At 37.0% G+C, this 21,444-nt stretch overlaps 1 protein-coding gene across 4 annotated transcripts in view; it reads left to right on the plus strand.

Annotated features, from left to right (window-relative positions):
* Nucleotides 1–21,444, plus strand: part of LOC107223926 — a 29,050-nt gene that overhangs the window by 883 nt on the left and 6,723 nt on the right. For 2 of the 4 annotated variants that reach the window (XM_015663783.2, XM_046738483.1), the window contains exons 3-12: nucleotides 12,626–12,739; nucleotides 13,064–13,263; nucleotides 13,359–13,829; nucleotides 13,944–14,451; nucleotides 14,578–15,763; nucleotides 16,037–16,381; nucleotides 16,572–16,948; nucleotides 17,083–17,379; nucleotides 17,573–17,608; nucleotides 18,074–18,234. In XM_015663783.2, coding sequence (XP_015519269.1) covers nucleotides 12,642–12,739; nucleotides 13,064–13,263; nucleotides 13,359–13,829; nucleotides 13,944–14,451; nucleotides 14,578–15,763; nucleotides 16,037–16,381; nucleotides 16,572–16,948; nucleotides 17,083–17,379; nucleotides 17,573–17,608; nucleotides 18,074–18,234 — 3,679 coding nt within the window. In that variant the 5' untranslated portion in view covers nucleotides 12,626–12,641. The remainder of the gene's footprint in view (nucleotides 1–12,625; nucleotides 12,740–13,063; nucleotides 13,264–13,358; nucleotides 13,830–13,943; nucleotides 14,452–14,577; nucleotides 15,764–16,036; nucleotides 16,382–16,571; nucleotides 16,949–17,082; nucleotides 17,380–17,572; nucleotides 17,609–18,073; nucleotides 18,235–21,444) is intronic. The other 2 variants (XM_046738484.1, XM_046738485.1) reach the window with 2 other exon arrangements.

A 21,444-nucleotide genomic window follows, 5' to 3' on the forward strand; every position in this document is an offset into this window, starting at 1 on the left:
CAATCCCGTCGCAAACTTCCCGATACGTACATATTTCCGATTATTCATCGTCATCTCCAGTCGCGTCAACTTTTATTTCCCGGAAACTTTATTCACTCTGCGCAAATACCGACGTGACATGGGTAATAATAAATGACGATCAGTTTCCCATCAACTCACGCGATACCTTCGAACGATTTACTCGATAGAATTAGGTACTAATTTATCCGGGGGCCCGATTTCGATCTTACCCCAGTTTGTTCGAGAAACTTATTTCGGTTGAACCCTCTTCGGCCGCTTCTTGCCTCTTTTCATTTGGCAAATATGCGTGCAGCGCGAAAAAGAGGGAAGAAATGAAATATTCCAACTGAGAAATTATATCGTAACGTGACGATTACGCGGGTACGGCTAACGAGTGCATATTTTAAACGTAGGATTTCCCGCCTTTGAATACCCGGCGTAAAGCAATCGTGATGGACAGTCCGAAACGTCGGTTTCGAATCGGAACAGTTGACGCATTTTTCACCCCACACTCATTTCCATTACACATATCAGCCGATTAAATGTTCAATTTAACGAATGAATTCTGAGCCAAATCGACGAACTTACAAAATTAACATCATATTGAAACGGCTACCGCAGAGGAGAATAAATAATCCAAAATTATTTATATTCTCCCGTGAATCCGAGCGTTGGAGTAATCATTAAGAAAAAATAAATCGATCTATCAGTCGGGGTAAAAAAATCACAATCGTTGTCTCGCTCGCGTTCTTTTGCCTTTGAATAGTCTACGTGTAATATACCTATATAAAATACATGTTGTACATACCAGTAACCGTAAGGACATCCAGTGGTCATAGGAGACGTTAGAGGAAATTTATTTTTCGCAAGACCACAACGATTGCGAAGTATCATGCATAATTTTATTTTTGTCAAAAATATCACGCCCCGTTCACTTACTCCCGACATTCTCAAAATAAACATATCACGTACGTATACAAGTATATCTATGGGTATAGAATTGTTAGATATTCGGGACAATTCCTTCTTCTTTCTTTTATTCTTCTTATTCTCTCTATGATTTCTGCTACGAAGAATTCAATAGTCATTCTTCGCAATACGGTTATCATTTTATGCGCAAGCATTACATCTTGATATTGGTATCTAGTCCTCAAGCTTTTCCTGTCGCACAGGCCATATTATATATATATACAGATATATACTTCGTGTAAATTGAAATCTTTTTTGGAGTAAGTAAGCTTCTCGTAGCAGCAGCAGCAGCGAAGATAATTGAAGAAAAGAGAAAATCAGGCCAACAACATTTACTTGCGATTTATTTTTATTCAAGATTTAATCTCTTCTTCTCATTCTCTCTCTTATACTCGCTAACTCGTGTTTTTTTTTTTTTTTTTTTTTTTTACTTCAAACACATCGTCAGGCAGCACGTACATACGCGTAGATACGTATATATATATATTTCCAAGAACGAAACGATGACCCACTTGAAGTATTCCAACGATCACTAAGTTTAAATAAAAAGAAGAAAAAAAAGGGGGGGGGAGGGAAAGAAGTTATAAGAATAATAATAAAGTAACTTAATTGAACGCTACACGATACGTATGTCGCTGTTTTTTTTTATTTTTTTTTTTTTTCATTTCACGTACGTGAAATGTGAATCACGAGTTGATGACCGCAACCTTTGTGCCGAATTACGTCACCGATGAATATCCTTGTGTCCCCCCCCCCCCCCCCCCCCACTCTTCTCATCACTCTCATATTCGAATAAATTGCCGATACATTGTGCACGCTACTATGCGACAAGGTTGCGAATAATGTACAACTTAAGTTATATTCCTACAACTTAAGTTGTACTAGTCTACTTTTTGGAACCTTGACCGAATGCGCGGTGTTACAATAATAGTCGCTCTTTTAATAATATCGAGCTTTTATTACTTATTATGTTCATGAAATTTTTATTTTTTTTCGATTTCTTAGAGAATTATGTGTTACGCAGGTTGTTCGAAAGATCGATAACGCTTCGCAGGTGAATTCGCGTCGAAAGCATGGCACGGTTTGCAAATTAGTCAACTTTATGCATTCGGGTCATTCGATGTCGACTCGTGAGCGAATTTTATAACCCCTCGGATATTTCCGCAAATTTTTCATCGTGGCTTCGAATTTTACACTTACTTGCCGAAATCCTCTGAATAATCGAAGAAGAGAACTAAAATAAAGTCTGCAAGTGCCATTTTTTTTTTCAAAAATATTCCCCAGACGAATTCAAGCAATGAATATAACTATGCAGCGAAAAAAAAAAAATACGGTGTTTTTTCGATCCTATTGAAACTTTTTGATCGTAGACAGTCACAGCCTTTTTTAATTCTCATTTTCAATTATTATTCTTGAACTAGAGTCGTATTGGAGTAAGTGATTGCTACGTTTTTTTTTTCTTTCTCCTTTCTTCTTAGATCTTAACTATTTCGTACAGCTTCCATTTTTTACCAACGCAGTGTAAATTGTATGTGCTTTTCTTAGTTAGCTTACTGTTCAAACCGCCCTGCTTCTGTTCAAGATAGAAACGGATTGACGGGTTGTTTGAAAGACGGGCAGCCGACTCCGAATCGAATCTCCTGCGCAGAACCCATAATCGAAACCCCGTTTTCATTATTTAGTATCATTTTATCTCTTATACGTTGTTATTCTCAAATGCATCTCTCCAACTACGAGTCAGCGCTGCAAAATTTTCGCGAAGATAAAATTCACTTGATAAATGTCTTGCAGAGATTTTTTATTTTTTTTTTTATAAATTAATTATTCAATCGTAAAACTGATAGAAAAAAATTTTCCAAAGAGTGCTGCAATGTATCTCCTCACGTATCTATCGATCCTCGACGAACAAAATCGTAACCTGTAAAAATGCAAACACGTTCGATAAATTGATTAACAATTTACCCGCGTCGTTAGGGTTCAATAAAGTATTTCAGTTTATTTCGAGTCATCGCATAAAAATAATAGATGCTATAAAAAAATTGAAAAAAAAAAACAAACCACAAATTTAACTTTGTACACTTCATCAATTTTTCACAGCTGAAAGTAATAATCAATATTTACACATTTTTCGAGCTAATTTATTTTTCTCTCATCGATTGCTGTCGGTACATAAGAATTTCTGACTTGCCTGATTAATTGAATCGTTATTCTTGGAATGAAAATAACGAACGTGAAATTTTACGATAAAAATTTTTTCTATTACTGGTATTACTGGGCAAATCGTGAAATCGAGTTTCTGCAGCAACGGATTTACGCTGTCACAAATTTTTCGCCAAACGATTTCAGGGGTTCTGAATCGGGGCGATAATCTATCATGTCCACACAGCTGGTTAAGGTGGAAGGTCGAAAAGGCCGAGATAAAATTTGTCGGGCAAATTTGTTTAAACGACATAGAGTGATCGCAAATTCACTGCTGTGTATAATGTAATATACGTTGCGTACACGATGACTATGTACAATATGTTCATTCTTCATACATCCATCCTTGGTAAAACGATACACGACCTCTGCTTATATGTATAATACAGTCTATCTGCTCACCGAGTGCAAGAATATTATTATTATAAAATAAAGACGGAAGTCTCTTAATTAAAATACCTATATATCGTGTATATAATGTGAACCAATATACAGAAGCAGGGAAACGAAATCGTTGTGGTTATTTGAAAAAAACGATAATATAGTAATGATATTTAGAATTTTAAGAAGAACAACAGTTGTATGAGTCAAGGATTTATTTGATTATCTCATCGAGTTACCGTTCTTCACGGGAAGTTGTGATTTCATTATTCAAATATCACTGCTATCAGTAATCAGTCTTTCGGTTTATACCGTCTTCAACGGTTTGAATTTTTTCTTCCGGAACCGAAAAACGTGGTTCTGGGTTTAAAATGAAAATGAGTTTTGAGGCAGAAACCGGAAAATCTACTACCTATGTGTTACTGTTCTATGTATTTGATTACACTGAGAAAAATTTCATTTGTTACAGTAACTAGAAAAATTCAGTAAAACAAGTATCGTTAAAAAAACTTACTTAAAAAATTTTCGCAACAGTTGCAAGAAAATATAGCAACAGCGATCGTAATGAGAAAGAACAGTAACGGATACCAGACTTTTCGGTAACAGCTAGATAACTAATTTTCATTTTTTACCTAGAACTATATTTTTCGATCATGGTAAAAAATGAAAATAGTTAAGGACTAAAAATTTCTCTCAGTGTACGGTCACTCGTACTGTATATTCATTAGGTTGAAGTTAATGACGTTAGCGTGACAATATATGTTTAGGAAAAACTGTTATTTCGCAAATTTAAGATTATCTGAAATTTGTGAAAAACCTGAATAGAGCAAATCGTGCTCATTTTTTGAACAACAACCTCCTTCAAATTCATTCTAAAATTGCGAAGTAACGATTTAACTCGTAATGTTTGCTCAAGTTAACGTTACTAACTTGAACGTTGTTTATTTTCTCGTAACTATCGGGGTAATTTGATATCGGCGTAAGAATAAATTCTTACCGAGATCCTGTCTGAACGAAAGAAATGTAGGAAATTAAACGAACAAATTTAAGGTGTTATTGGTCGGATATTCTCACCGAGACTCACTCTTCGTTCAAAATATCCGTCTAATAAAACCTTGACCTAACAATAACCAGAAAATTTGGTATAATTGACAACTACGACCGTACACGTGTAACATTCCTCGTACAAAATTGTCTCGTATAATTCCAACAGGGTTAAAACCGTCGTTGCAAAGATGAAAGTTGACCGAAATCGCTAATTTCCTCGCGTGGTTTCGGAGCAGCTGCCTCCCGTTTTATGATTAACCTACAGCAAGCACGACGGTAGGCACAGAGTGACTTCTAAAACGGTCCTCCTCCCTCCGATCGTGCGTAAAATATTGGCACGAGGTTGGGAAAAGGCTTACCTATAAACGAGCGATTGGATCGGTTAAATTAATCCTGAGAGGGATCGGCGGACCGGTCGGGGACGAATGACGACGAATGACGAATGATGGATTATGGGTTTCGGGGCTCCTCGGCTTCTCTAATCTTCCCGATGTTCTTCGACGAAGACGGAAAGAAGCATTAGGACGCGGTGCTTCAGGATCCTGAGCCATGCGACACGATCTTCGCACAAGCTGTCGTCTAAAAATATATCAGTAACGCCGATTGAGTATCGAGAACGCCTTCAAAACGCGAACACGTGCGCCTCGCTACCTCGACGCTGCCAATAGTCCGGTAAAAGTGGATTGCCCATGTCCGAGTTGCTCCACGGCACAATATATATATATATATAATATATACACACGTATATATATACATATACATATACACCCAAATCTCAAAAGACACTGGCATGCACGAAATTACGCTGCGGCGGTGATGAAATTCCGATTAGTGATAGTATTGAGGGTGCAGTTTCCGCGCGACGCTTTTATCGATAATATCGAACACTCGAGATTCCAATTTTTCGCATACCCGCGCGAATGAGTTTCTTTTTCTTTTATGCCGTACCAAAATCTGGATTAAATTTTGGAAGCGTATTCGAAAGTGTAATCGAAAAATAGTTTATTCAAAGGAAATACTTATTACAAGAGACATTTGTTTAAATTCCAAATGGTTATCATACTTGTGGCAAGAAAAGTTCATTTGAAATGGAATGAGAGAATTTTTTGAATCGTTAATATTTACCTGCCAAGCGGTATTTGAGTAAATCATATCTTGGATCTAACTTTGTTTTTCCCAGTGGCAGTTACGATCGGTCCAATTAAACAGACGCATTGTTACACAGTTCATTGTATGTATTATGTGTTACATATGTTAGCTGTACCGTAAATAATATGATGCCGTTGATAGCGTGACCGAAAATTGGAATAATTACTGTAGTGAAAATAATAAAGGATAAGGAAAGCTTGTATGAGGGAATCACGCAGACGAAGAACAGCTGCATTACAGCGGAAATAGTATCGCTGTCGTTTACCGGGGTTATAGCTGTTCGGAAATCCGATACAGAAGAAGAAGAAGACGAAGAAGAAGAAGAAGAAGAGGAAGAAGAGGAAGAGGATCCGAGGAGGAGGAGCGCGTGTTATACGGTGATAACCGTGGCAGGTTTATACGGTAATCCATCGGACTGCATCGTCATTCGTTTATTTAGAACGTGTTTTTTTTTTAGTTCTTTTTTAACGTTTATGGGAAACATGGCATCGTATAGTTTCGTTGGGTGGGAGTAAAAGTGTAGAAAGATCCAAAGATACAAGGGTTAAAATACCGAATTTTCAATTACGCGACAATCTATTTCATGGAATTTCAAAATGTAGAAGAAAGTCGCAATATGGAAATGTCAAAATGTAGAAAAATGAAAGTATCCAGAGCTAAAATATATTAATCGTCAGAACGAACTAGAATATAGCAGTAAACAATGTAGAATCGTAGAAATCCTGACGATTCTTACATATTCTGCATTCTGATGACGCTTCTATCATATTACAACTATTTCTATATACACGATTTAAAATTCTGTGAAATGGATTTTATTTTAGAAAATTTGATATTACGTGCCTTCTGTTTTCTTATATTCCTACATTTTTACCCCAACCTAGTTTCGGTCGTTCGTCAATCCATTTCTGGAAATTGATTTCACGTCCAATGTTATATCTGATGAAACAGAAAACTAGAGAAGAAAAATGACCAGGCTGAAGTTAGAAACGTTATATGTATAGTAACGATTCACGTTTCGGAAGACCGGCAATTTAGTAATTTTAGGAATCTCTGGAATTCAGTAAATCATAATAGGGCAAAGCGGTAATTCATATAATTTCAAAACTCGTCCACTTCAAAGTCACAAAAAAATTGCAAAATAGTAAAATGGCAATTTTTTCCCCCAATATTTCGTCAAGCCAACGTCGTAACTAATTTCTTCAGCCCCGTGAAAAACGCGCTTCCAGCTACAGTAGAAAGGTTTGTGTTTTTCTTTTCTCTTCTTTTTCTTTTTTTCACTTTCCTTCCATTTTTGGTGGAGGGACGGGGACCATGAACGCAGGATATACACTTAGGAACGAAAACATATCTCGCTTGCATCTACGTTGTAAAAACATCGGTTCCATTCCATTCGTTGCAGGTTATTATAGTTCCTTGCAGGTTCGTTCGTTCGTTCAGACGGTTGCGCGTTTTGCATATAAGAGCAAATCGTTAAATGAAACACAACTCGGCGACTCTGCATGCGCCGCCCCCGAGTTCATTTGCGGGTAGATTCATCCGTGTGTGCAGGCATCTGCCTCACACACGTGGATGCATGCATCCGTGCATCTCTGTGTGGAAAACACGCAGAAGAGAAAATCGACACGAGGCATGAATGCAACCCGCAGGCTTGCTAAAATATGCAGACAGCATCGCGTTATGTCCACCAACCTAGCTGCTTTTCGAGGTATACGAACTTGTGCAAACACCAACCCTCCACCTTCCTTTTTCCCTTCCCGCATCCGTTTCCCTCCTCCTGCTTCTTTCGCTCAACTGAAACTCCGTCTACGGTGGATGTCTAACGCGTAATGTTGCTGAAAATTTACAAATATATAATACCGATACGTTATGCGAAATTTCATCAAATTCTGCTGTTTCATTTCTCCTCTGGTATCATCTATGTACAATATACACTGAGAGAAATTTTTAGTTCCGGTTACCGTTCGGTCCTTAACTATTTTCATTTTTTACCACAATCGAAAAATATAGTTCTAGGTACGAAATGAAAATTAGTTTTCTAGCTGTTACCGGAAAGTCTAGTTTCCGTTACTATTCTTTCTCATTACGATCACTGTTGCTAGATTTTCTTGCAACTGTTGCGAAAATTTAACGCTCGTGCAACGATAAATTGACGTTAAAGCCTTGTTTAGCTAAAAAAGTAGAGTAAACCGAAAGAACTGATTTTGCGTTGCAACAACCAAAAAAGGATCGACAATAGCGCAAAATGGTTACGCGTACCTCGTTTTTCGTAATTCCAACAATATTCAAACAGTTTTTTTTAACGATACCTATTTTACGGAATTTTTCTAGTTCCTCCAACAAATGAAATATTTCTCAGCGTTCGTTATACAAATTATTAAATATCTCTGGCTTCAGCGTTATTATACCCATGTATTTCATACACAGAAAACCTGTCAAATGCGCAGAATTTCCAATTTATTATACTACGAAAAATTTGACGCAATCAGAAAATTGTATTTAATAACAATTTAAAATCAATTTTAGAGAAATATTTACTAATCATTCTATTAAGTGAAGAGATTTTTTGTTATACAGTATTGCAGAAAAGCTGAAGAAGTTAAAGAGGAATTTTTTATACTGTAATAATTTTCGATACTTCGAGATTGATTATGTGTTCACTTTTCACGAACAGTTGTACATAAGTATGTACAACTTATTTGATCCTACTCCTCTTTATTCATATTTGTTTAAATTCATCTCGTTCAATCATACATCGGTCAATAAAGTCTATCAAGATAACACCGTTGTTTTACCAATTATTTCACCAATCGTCAGAAAATAAATGTGCCTTGATTTTCCGTCTGAATATACCAGAAACCATCGACGTAAATCTAGAAGTAATTTAAACGATTGAACAAATAGTTTAAAAAAACAAAATCGAATAAAAGATTAGTTTTTCTTCTTCTCATGCTTGGCGCATTCGGGTTTGTCAAAAAAATTCGAGTTTCGGACCCCCGGTGTTCCTGAGTCGACTTCCATTAACTAATCGAACTATAAATCTATGCTTCCAATCGTTGTTAAATTTTTTTCCTCCGTACTTGTCAAAGTATGGGTATAACGCGCGAGCCTGCAACCTTTAGGAGATGATAATATCCCCGATAATATCAATCGCCTAATGCTTTCGGGAAATTGACACAGCGTTATACTGGAAGAAGGTTTTCTTGTAGTCGCTCAGAGATTATCCTGCATCAATTTACTGAGAAGAAAGTGCGTCTTTTACGCCGAGAAAATGTAAACTGTTGTATTCTGCAATCGTGCAGCGTAGATCGAGAACTGGGTCGGATTCATGCCTGCCTACTACTCTTTAAAATTCATACTACCGTTTGAAATTCGTTCCACGTGTTCGTAGGAGAGACCAGAGCCAAAGTTGCTGTATGCATGCGAGACAAAGTGGATATTTTCTGAATATACAATTCGCAATGCTAAAATGAAACGATACACCTTGGTTTATACCTTCACTCATCATATTTTATTCCATCGTGTACGCCGAGCAGTGTTTTTCTTTTAGAACTTGTAACCGCGTTCGAATAATTTTTAAAACTATACGCGTTACACGTATTACTGCAGAAAATTCTTCGCTTTGCCTGTGACACCGTACACGTTCAGGATGAATTGAAACCGCTCCTTTTTCCCCGCAATGATTTATCCTGCAAATCGTGACACCGATATTTCAATATTACATGATCCGGTTTTACTGGGATTTGCTTTCGCCATCATTATTATTCGCTTATACATGCCGCATGTCCATATATAAAATACACATTCGATCTTGGTCAATTAATTACTTACCATCTACGTCAAGGCACGTATGTATAGTACGTACGTATCGTATGTAACGTTTCTGCTTATACATGTGTGTAATACGTCGCGGATAATTTTAGCCATATACCAGTCGTCGGAACTGACTAAACAGTCTTCGCGGGTTCTGTAACTTGAATTTTTTAATTGACAAACCGTTTTGACATGCACAATGTTCTAGGTACATTTACTAGAGTTATTACCCAGTGTTGCTTAATTTCATTAATTATAATTGATACGTCATCTCGGGGTATAAACTATCTAATCGTATAAAATGAAATTTCAACTGTGCAGATTTTTTCTTCTGCCATATCGGCACGAGCAGACAGCGCCGGGGTTAACGAAACTTAAGTTCACTTTTAATTATACCGATTAAAGTGATCGTGACTCATCATCTCATCACTCCATATGCTAATAATGTCCGATGCAGTTACAACTGCAACGCTGCACTTCTAACGACAGGAATCTGCGTCTGCAGCCATACGTCTTACATACGAATTGCAGTTTGAATTCTTACTCTGGGCTAAAATGCGTGTCTCTAATCTCAATCAAGAATCGACCCTCGTCATTTATACCGCTTCAAAACTTGATCAAAAACGTACAAGATACTTAAAAAAGAAAACAAAAAAAAAAAAAATCGCTGTGAAAACGTTGAAACAACGAATAATTACAAAACATTTTGCTTTTCCAAAATTGCTTTTTATAAAATGCCACAACTTTTCTACGTTACTTCTTTGGCTGAAACAATATTTTGGCATCTACCGGTTCACGCTGGAGCCAGTTTTACTCCATTGGCCAGTGACTTGTGACGTCACAAAGAGCGCGCGCGTTTCAAACGATAACTACGATGAAAGTTTGAATTTCTTCAATATTCCTTCGTTCTTTTTCTTTCTAGAAGTTCGAGAATTAATCAGTTTCATATTCCCGCGGCGCTGTGCCTAGGCGAAGAAAATAAACGACCGAATAAAAGAAATTGATCAAACTCTCTGGCTGTCTCGCGAATTCAAACAACCCGTTGAACCTGGGTTTACGGACTTGATGGCTAGCCGTGGCTTCTGCAAGGTCCGCGGGCTTCCTGGACGCCGGACGAACGGCTCTCGCCGGTAGAGGTGGATGTGTAAAAGCCGGCAAGGCGACACACGGCGTCTCGACGCCGAAAATAGCCCTCCGCATTCTCTCTTTTCATCTACGTTCGTGCCCACATCCATACAACCCAAACTTATACCAGCGACTCTAAGCGCGTCATCCGCCGCCTCTCGCAGAGACAAAAAATGTATCGCCTATTTATTATGCCCTCTCCCTCTCTCTATGAGTCTTCTCCCCTACCCTTCTGCACCCTCTTCATGCACCCTGTGCATCCTGTGCAGGTTACAGGAAATATCGGACCTTGCCAAAGACTGTCCGGTATTAGTCCGAACCATCCGTCCCAAACGAATGAATTTCAGTTTTAACATATCGCAAGAGATTATCAGAAGCTTGTAATGTGCGTATAATGTAGGTATAATCAACTATCTCGTCTGTATAGTTATGCTTACGTCAACAGGGGTCGCCGCTCTCCGCGAAACACGCTTGATCTAAATCCAAAGCTTTCAATCGGATTTTAGAGGACTATAGATAGGATCATCCGTAATCCGTGAATTATTTTTATATGATTCATCGGGCTCCTAAGAGGTCTGCGCGTAATCTGTCGCGTTAATCGTTGTATGTTAATTTTGGATTTCTCAATGTATTTTAGAGGAATTTTCTGACCGGATTTTTTATTTTTAAAACAATCGACTCACCGCTCTGCCTACTTGACAATCCATTAGTCGCACTGTTCTAATGCAATTGTACAGTTTCAAGTACCCGATAGAGTCGCTCTTGTATACCGGCATAGAAGTGTCCAGACCCTTACCGTCATCATCATTGAGGTGCTTCTTGACCCATATTTTGTAATTCAGCGAAATAGGTTGAGGAGAAAACGATTTTTCTCTTCCTCACATTTCTTGGTTTCAGTGTGTGCAAAGATTTAAAATTTTGAATTTGATTCTTCCTTCAAAGCTGTGGGAGTAAATAAAACGCTCCAACGGAAATTAAAAGCATTCACCTAACGATGAATTTATGCGATGTAGATAAATGGGTCAAATTTTACACCTGGGTAACTGAAGAAACAGATAAATCCGTGTAGGTATACCTGTGGTTTTAGGACGTGGGTAGTAAGCTGGGATAGAGTAGCAGAAAGAAGAAAAAGAGAATAGTCTACACATTTCTTGGCTTTTTGAGCAAACTTTTGTTATTGATGCCCTGGGGAATTGTTTGCGATATCTATAGTTCGAGATAATCTCGTAGAAAATCCCGTCGTTACTCGTCTTTTAAAGAAAAGTGATAAAAACTTTTGCGCAAAAAGCTCGGCTATAAGCCCAGCTGAAACAAACTTTCTGGTCATCGGTATGACAAGAAACTGGGTGAGAAATACGACTTACATTTCTTTTATCTAAATATTTACAATTTATTTCAAATTTTTTACCCTTGACCAATTGTGGCGTGGTTGGTGATCATGCGTACAATTTTTAATGGTACGAATGGACAAGTGTCTGAACACTCCTTGGATTTATTCTACAATTTACCCGGACTCCCAACGATTTATTCAGCTTATTAATCACTTCACTTAGCCGGTTGTTTAGACATCTGCAACAGACATGCAAATTAATTTACCATTCTTCCCCCAGGAGCCAAGTAATTGATAATCCACGAATGTCTTCAGAAATCTAGTGAATGTATCACCAAAGATCTTTAAACTAAAACGAAAAAAAGCAAACAAAATATCTTTATTCTTTAACATCACATATACAAGGCTTACATATCTATAATTCTGTTCAAACATTCCTCAGTGCCTTACATACATTTTTATATATAGGTATATACATTGTCGTATAATTAACAGAGACGAGAACCGTCTAGTGATTTGATATGATAGTACTGGGCAACCATGGAATTTCTATGTAATAATTAATATTAGACTGGCAGTCAGTAATTTGAACATATTTTACATTGGTTTCAGATAAAAAACAGTCAAGATGGTGGTCGGTGAAGCAAGTATACACAATATAATGGGGGGGATGGAGAGCACAGGAGGAGTGCGTCTTCACAATCACAAGAGAAAATTAAAACAGCGGTAAGCATATAAAATAGAATGGTCTCACTTATATCCTTTGATATTTGGGATAACATTTAAATTGGAACTGTAGCTTTTCACATTATAGCGAAGAAGCCTCATTTGTTATGTAGATTGAGTGCTGGTTAATTCGTTGTTGACATTTATTCAAGTAGCCTGCATTCCGTGCCAAGATATTTGATTGAGAATTTAATTGTTGGCACATCTAGGCGCCAGACAGCCATCCGAATAAAAATAATCATTCCTGCGATGACTGAGCTTTTTTTATAGTAAAATTCTGTGGTTATTGTACATTCATATTTAATGTGTATTGTTTTATTTTAGATTCGATATTATTAAAAAACTAGGACAAGGCACCTACGGTAAAGTCCAATTAGGTATAAATAAAGAGACTGGCCAAGAAGTTGCTATAAAAACAATAAAAAAATGCAAAATTGAAACTGAGGCCGATCTTATTAGGATACGGAGAGAGATACAAATCATGTCGAGTGTACAGCATCCCAATATTATTCACATATATGAAGGTAAATAAATGTTCGAGCAAACACATCGTTATAATAATGTGAAACTTTCAGGTTCGCTGCTCACAATGTTTAATAAATTATTTGATTTCTTGCAGTGTTCGAAAACCGGGAAAAAATGGTACTCGTCATGGAATATGCAGCCGGTGGTGAACTTTACGATTATTTAAGCGAGCGAAAAGTTCTCTCAGAGCACGAAGCAAGAAGAATATTTCGTCAGATATCCACAGCTGTTTATTATTGCCATAAGCATAAGATTTGCCACAGAGATCTTAAGTTGGAAAACATACTATTAGACCAAATTGGAAATGCAAAAATTGCCGATTTTGGTCTCTCAAACGTTTTCGACGAGCAGAGATTGCTCAGCACTTTTTGTGGCAGTCCGTTATACGCTAGTCCTGAAATTGTCAAAGGGACACCTTACCATGGACCGGAAGTTGATTGTTGGAGCTTGGGAGTACTTTTATACACATTAGTTTACGGTGCCATGCCATTTGATGGCTCTAATTTTAAAAGACTAGTCAAACAGATTTCACAATCGGACTATTTCGAACCAAAAAAGCCATCCCGTAAGTTGAACATGTCCATTATATTACAACATTATCCATTCGATACAATTTCAGAAGCAGATATTAGATCCTTCGATGATGGTTAGGCTATACTATCTATGACTGTGTTTTCAGCTGCCTCCCCACTAATCAAGGACATGCTGACGGTTTGTCCAACGAGAAGAGCGAATGTTGAAAAAATTTGCACACATTGGTGGGTGAACGAAGGCTACGAACAAAATTGCCTCGATATAGCAGAAGATTTGGCAGCTCAAACTCCGGTCAGATTGGATCTGTTACTTTCATTGGTACCTCAGTCAGCTAGTGCTGACAAATTAGTCGTAGGCGATCAGCAAGCCACTGGCGATGCGACCGGCAATATGTCCAGCGAGACTCTGGTTCCAACCAGGTGTCATTCCGTTGGTAGCTTGATGGAATTAGATCAGAATAATTCCGACAGAAGAATAAGAGAAATGGTTGACGAAGAGCCAAGGTCAGCGACAACTGGTGATGCCAAAAGAAAGTTGGAAACTACGCCGTCTATGGACGAAACAGCCGCGGCTGGTGTTAAAAGGAAAGAAAGATCCAGACGAAAAGAAAGGACGGAGGAAAGGGAACCCAGGCAGTATAGATCTGGCACTAGGTACGTGATTGCTTTTTCGCTTTGTACAATAAAGAAGTTAACAAAGAGAAGCGAGTTACTTCATATTACTCTTTTCAATTTTAGTACCCACCAGTGGCTCACAACATATTTTTTATTTTATTTCAGACATTATTCAGCTCCTATACCAAACCCAATAGAGGAAGCAATGGAAGTGGATCCATCTGCGCTGGTAACTGTTCCTACAAGTAAAACAGTTGATATAAACCAACTCGAAGGTGCGGCAGCTTGCCTCGAGTTGATCGAAGAGTCGAAAGAAAAGGCACTCAGTCATGAACGAAGTAAAACACCGGTAGTTCCGACGCAAGAAGCTGACGAAACGATAGGTAAAAAGTTGTCGGATGAAAAAGTAGAGCTAAAAGTGCAGACTGCTGTGAAACAAGATGTAGACAGTGAGACAGTGGATATCCACGAGGAGGAAACTGATGCCAAATCAATACAAAAAACTGTACAAAGTAGCCCTGACGATAAACCAGTTGTGACGTCTAATGACACAAATGAGAAACTCTCTCAAGATAGCCAGATTGAAAACACCAAATCTGAGGTGCTGACAAAGGGTATAACTGCTGCGACTGAAGCTGAGAATAACGATGTTATGCTGAAAAGTGAAGAGTCTTCTTCCGAAGCTGTGGTCAAATCCGAGGAAGTTAGTAAAGATGAGAAGAAGCCTGTAAAAAAATTAAAGGAAAAATCACTTTCTCTAGATTCTGATGTAGTTAATGACACTTCAGAAGTACCAGCAAGGCCAGTTGAGAGACGTCGATCTAAGATCTTTGAAACTGCTGAAAAATTTAACCAGCTGGCAGCTACTACCGAAAGTGATAAACCAAAGAAGATTTTCATTCCTGGAGTAAACGTCGGAGGTGCCAAGCGTGCCTTTGAGCGCAAGGCCAGTCTTTCGTCAATCACACCACCTCAAACTACGAAACACAGTGCATCCAAAGTTATTATCGAAGTGCCTGCAGTTGCAAGGGACGATAAGATACCGGAAAAGATCAGCAACACCCCAAGTACGGAAAATAATAACAATAAAGCGGACAAATGCTTGCAGAGCAAACTCGAGGAAGAGAAGAAACGTGCTGTAGACATTATCACCGGTGCAATCGGTAAACCACCGGTAATGAAAAAAACCAATGGATCACCTCCAACTTCTCCCCAGAATCATAGTGCCAACAAATTAGGACTGAAAGTGCAAGTCGGACCAAATGACTTGAGAAATGCCACCGTGTCAGTTTCCACACCTGTTGAGACTAAGTTCCCATTCGAATCAAAGCCAGTTTTGCAGGCAGAGGCGGTGAGTTATCTGTTAATTCAAACAGGGCATCACTTTGCAATACCTGTATCTTTGTATACCTGTAAATGCAGATAATACTAAAATTCAAAGTTGAAGTAATATGATGAACGAAGTTTTTGTTCATAATTTTTATAGGACGAGAGAAAATTTAAAGTAAAAAAAAAAATATTTCCATTTTTCCTATAACACAGATATAACATTTCTCTCTTAAGAATAAATGTGCGACGCTAATGACGTCTTGAAAGCTAAAAAATGTGTTATTTGTTTTATCAGGTGCCAGGTGCGGTTGAATCATCAAATATGAGTGGCTCCGTTCCAGACGAGCCAAAGAAGTCGAGTAAAATGGAAATCACTTTGAAGAGTGCCACCTTACCCAGACCGAGAAAGACTAGCAAGGCCGAAATTACATTAGCTGGAGTCAAATCAGCAGACAATACAGCATTCAAATCCGAAGTAGAGGCCAAGATTGACGCCTTCCATCCACAAAAATTGAGAACACAAAGATCAGAGGTTGCTTTCCCAGTCGCTGCTGCCGTACCTCAGGCTAACAGAAGCTCCAGCTTAGAACCAGAAAACAGGATGAAAAATATACCAAAGGAAAGAATTATACCTATTCAGGTATACATTTTATTGATTCTAATAGATAGATTTTTCAAGGGAACAAAATATCTTAAGCCTTACCTTTTCAATCTTTTGTTGGAAGCTGCTTTTGAATATTCTGCTAAAATGTATCCCAGTAAAAAAAAAAAAACAGTAATATAATAAACCATAATTTATTTATAAAAATTGGTGGACTTCTTTCCGTTAGGTTGAATCTGGGCGTCAGCTCCCGCAGCAAGGACCATCAACGCCACCGTCGAAACCACCAATGCCGCAACGCTCCATGTCTCAACGATCAGGTTCACTTTCTCGCCAATCTACTGCTGACTCTGATACCGACAGTGCTTTAGGCTCGACTACGGGACCTGAACCAATTCGAAAGAGTCCTAGGGAATATATAATTCCCATCGCAGTAGAGGGTGGTGGATATGTCACACCCAGATCAGGCAGTTTAGAACCTGAAAGTAAGGCGAGCACACCGACTAGCACTAGTGCGCCCAAATCAAGATTTGGACGACCAAGAAGAATGAGTTCTTTATTATCAGATGCCAGTGAAGATGAATCTCCGTTCTCAACATTGCATAGGCAAGTGCAATTCGATTGAAAGAATTCGGTTATATTCATCATCATAAACGATATGTAGCTAAAGACTTTTGAATGACATTGATTCAAAATTACTAACGTCATTTGATTATAAACTAAATAAATATCTTTTACAGAGATAACGATGATATTTTGCAACGACATATGCATCGGTTAAGAAGTTCCAGACCATCTAGGAAAGCATCGGAACATGCAGATAGTTTGTCATCAGGAGAAGATGACGACGACGATGGATTTGAACTTTTAACTGCAGAAAACTTGTTTTCCACTTTATTATCTAGAGTTAGAAGTTTGACTCAAAGACTTAATGTAGATGACAACAGAAGTACAGGATTTCCAAGCAGCAGACTACTCGGTAGATTAGGATCTAATTCGCCGCAAGGTTTTTGGGGTGTTCATGAACCATTATCCAGGTAATACGGATTGAAATTTCCAAAAATTATATTCCATTGCATTAAAATTTGATATGTGTTAATGATGTGATATCAATTGGTTATATTAACACTACCATTTGCTTTATGCAATTAAATCGGTATTTAAAACATTTCTTAGTAAATATTGATGGAGTTAAAAATTGCATTTAACAAAAATGCTTATTTGTGCAAGCTACCAAAGCTATACCGAGACAAGGACTGTAATAACGTGAGTCCAGTCAGAGAAATTCTTAGGGATTTGGTGAATAGTTACTTCTTGATTATAGATTGCACAGTTTGTTTTTTCTCATACATGATCACGGCTGATTCTTAACCCTCCCGTAATATCGAAAATCTTTTCTTTGCCTGTTATGCATCACACTTCCAATTTATCGATATCGAAAATATTCGCGTCTCTCCCTTACGTACTATATCCAAATTAAAATTCCCTGAATTTTGTTTCCTCCACTTTTCCATTATCTAAAAACTGCTAATAGTATACGTATTACCTAATAGTTCGAAACACTAACCATCACTCATATTCATGTTTAAATGAACGAATTTCATATTGTTTTTAACACCAGTATTTTTCACTGTTTTTCAATTCTCATTCATCACACATTGTGGTAAAATATTTTTATTCCGGGATAACTTTTCCGCGTCAATGTTGATTGAACTTTGTCCTGCGATACAGGCGGTTGTCAGAGTCGCAGTTCAGACGTTCGTTGAGTCGTGACACGGATAGATTTGGCAGAAAGGAGCCTTCAAACCCGGGAACTCCGAACAGTCCTGGCCCACGTAATACACCCTCACGAGAGAGCATCTTTGAAATGGGTAGCAACACACTTCCACGAGGTAAAAGCGTGCAATAGAATGTGTGTACAGCTCACCGTGGAATATACATTACCTTTTCAAACTCTGTATATTTTTATCTATTATACTTTGAGTGCAGTAATTAACTGGTAATTTTTGCATTTTGAGGAACAATAGCATACAAAAATGCAGTGCAGTGTCTATTCCACGATGAACTATGAACAGAATACGTATTACATTGTATAATTGCGTGTTTGACGATTATATAGAATTTTAAAGTGATTTAACAGAAGCTAAAATTACTTTTGTTTTTAGTACATTTTAATGAAGATTTGATCATTACAATTATTACAATTTATACAGTTGTGAAGGTGGGTATTTAGTTACTGTTAAGTCATAAAAGCATCCTGTTGAATTTTATCACTTATATTATACATAGAACTTCCAGAGTGAAAAAATTTAACGGGAAGATTGCCATGCATCTCCTAGTACCTAGCTGTCGTCGAGTCGTTGATAGACAAAGCATATGTATATTTTTTTTATATTCATTTACCTATTACTTCTCTGTTTTTTCCTTCGAATAATTTTATTTTTGCTGTATATTTCTTAGGTATATATAATTATATACATGTATACATATAAATATTCTTTTTTTTCCTAATTTTCGCCTTGCCATGTTTTTTGCGATTTTTAGTTTTTGGTACTAACACTAGTTTAAATAGAGGAATATATCCTGAACAGGTGGGTAGTCAAGGTATTACCAAAATCTCTGTTTTGTATTACATGTTAATCGTATGGAATCACTTTTAAATTTGTTATGTATCCATAGCATAGAATTTGACTATCTTACAATCATTCTACTTTATTTTTCCCCATGTAGTCTCACTGTCAACACTGATGAATGATATTATCATTTTGATACTTCAGGCATGCTCAGTTTCTCGTTTGTCATTGTATCCAAAATTCTGAACAATATTTTAACTATCCATCAGTATATTTCGTCTAACCAAGAGATTATTTAGTTCTGTAGACACCAGAAACTCAGTATAGTACATAACATGTGATCATACTTTATCCAATGAGATAGGAAATAAATTCGGCAATTACTGATATTGATTACTATTTACCTGAAAAAAGGCATTGAACAAGTTTTTTGACATATACTTTCTCAACTCTTTCTGTTGTAACTTCGCACATTTAGTTGTAAAAGCCAATGATTTAATAAATTTTTATTAGTCCCTATTTCAACATTGGCAAAATTCTAAGCTATGGAATCAACGTTATGAATTCTGTGCGGAGTTGAAAAATCGAAAATAAAATTGTCGGGTCACAATTACTGTTTGTAATAAATTGACGAATCAGTGGATGCTAAGAGCGAACAGTGCAGGCTAATACATGTGCAGACAAACAAGATTATACATTTACCTGAGGTTCGTTCTTGACATTAATTCTTTGCTATATTAGCACACTGTTCACTAAAACAATTTTTTTCGGTATCATTACTTCTGCCGTGAAAATCAGTAAGTTATAAACAATCGTAATTGAAATCCCAGCCCTCTCTGAATATAAAACCTCGTAACAATTATTGTATTGTTTCTGTCATGTACATTGTTGATTTTGATGAACCAGTAACATTTGAAGTAGTTGACATATTTCCTATCTCACTGAATTTACTAGTGTTTGAAGCATGGATGCACACACCCATATATACAGAAGAACAAGAACTCTCTTCCACTATTCCTAAACGTCCTACTAGTGAAAAATTCAACGAAATATTCAAAGTCTATCGTCGACTCTTCAAACAGTTATTAAATCTAATTATTTATTTTCTGCTGGCTGATATTTGACAGACTATATTTTTGGTACGCCACAGTTCATATTGTGCTTGCTTTTGAATGATGCAACTCCTATTGCTTAATCATTTTTCGTAGATATTCTATAACAATGCCTTCTCGGTCCCTTCATTATAGCCAATTGAAAATGACCACAATTACTGTTAAACTTATTAATTAACGAATGATACAAAACCGTAAAACAAGATATCTGCACTCACATATGTAAATCTATGTGCATCCAAATTCTAAGTAGACTCTATCAAAAATGATATTCACCACAATGTTTCTAAATAAAGTACGTGTGCAAGTAAATTCAGTTCAATTAAAAAATAAAAGTAGCTCTATAATCTATTGCAGATAAAGTCGTTATTGTAATTAGAGATTGCTATCAGATGATAATTTCTTAAAGGAAAAAAAAATATCGAAGGCCTTGTTTGTTTGTATAATTTTTTTAGTAGCAAGTAAGTAGACTAACATACAGAAAAACACAACTGAGCCACTACCGAAAATATACTCTACAATTGTCAGCATCAGCTTTCTGTGGTATAATTCATTGACGGTCTTTTATGACGGTTGTTGCAGCGACCGTGCGAGTGACTCTGCGTAGGCGGGCCGACGCTAATCCCCAGTAGAAAAACAAGTTAGGTACTATACTATACCTAATCTAGTAAATCTGTCCATTTGACCACATAAAACCAGAACCTTGCCAATGTACCACATACACTTACCCTTGTTTTCTCAAACAACTGTTCTCTTCGATATTAGTGATAATGTATCAAGTTCATGCTGCATCGGATAGAAAAATTGTACACGAACAAGACATAAAGGCGACGAATCGAAAATTTCTGCCATCTACTTTAAACATTTGTTCGAGAAATAAATACCAAGAAATATTACACAATGCTAACTGCTGTGAACCTTTGAGCTGAAAATCTGTTTTGTTCGTAAACCCTTGTTGAAAATAAAAGATATATTTGTTCATGATTTGATTTATCCTGGAAAATATTATTCATGACAAAACAAGCTTGACTGTGTACGAAATATTATCGAAACGATTATAAATGCAAATGGTCCATTTTTATATCGATTTGTCTCCTAAGACTCGTTAAACGTTCTGTATTTTTCATTATTTTCTTTCATTGAAACCGCTATAAATCATCGCTAGCTAGATGTCCGAAAAGTGATTTTCAGGATAAATCATGTACGAGGCCTAAACATCATACACCATGTGTATATAAATTGAATATTGCATCTGCAGTCTTTGAAGTAATCTTGTTATAGGAAATTTATAATGATAGTTACGTAATTGTGTAATACAAGAAAGGACTAACTGTTCCTGACTTGTCAATCTGAACTGGCTAATACTTGTTGTGTTTTTAGAGTTTAAATAACAATGTTTTATCGTTTCACAATTCGC

Source organism: Neodiprion lecontei, chromosome 4 (assembly GCF_021901455.1).
Source record: "Neodiprion lecontei isolate iyNeoLeco1 chromosome 4, iyNeoLeco1.1, whole genome shotgun sequence".
In the NCBI taxonomy this organism is placed as follows: Eukaryota; Metazoa; Arthropoda; class Insecta; order Hymenoptera; family Diprionidae; genus Neodiprion; species Neodiprion lecontei.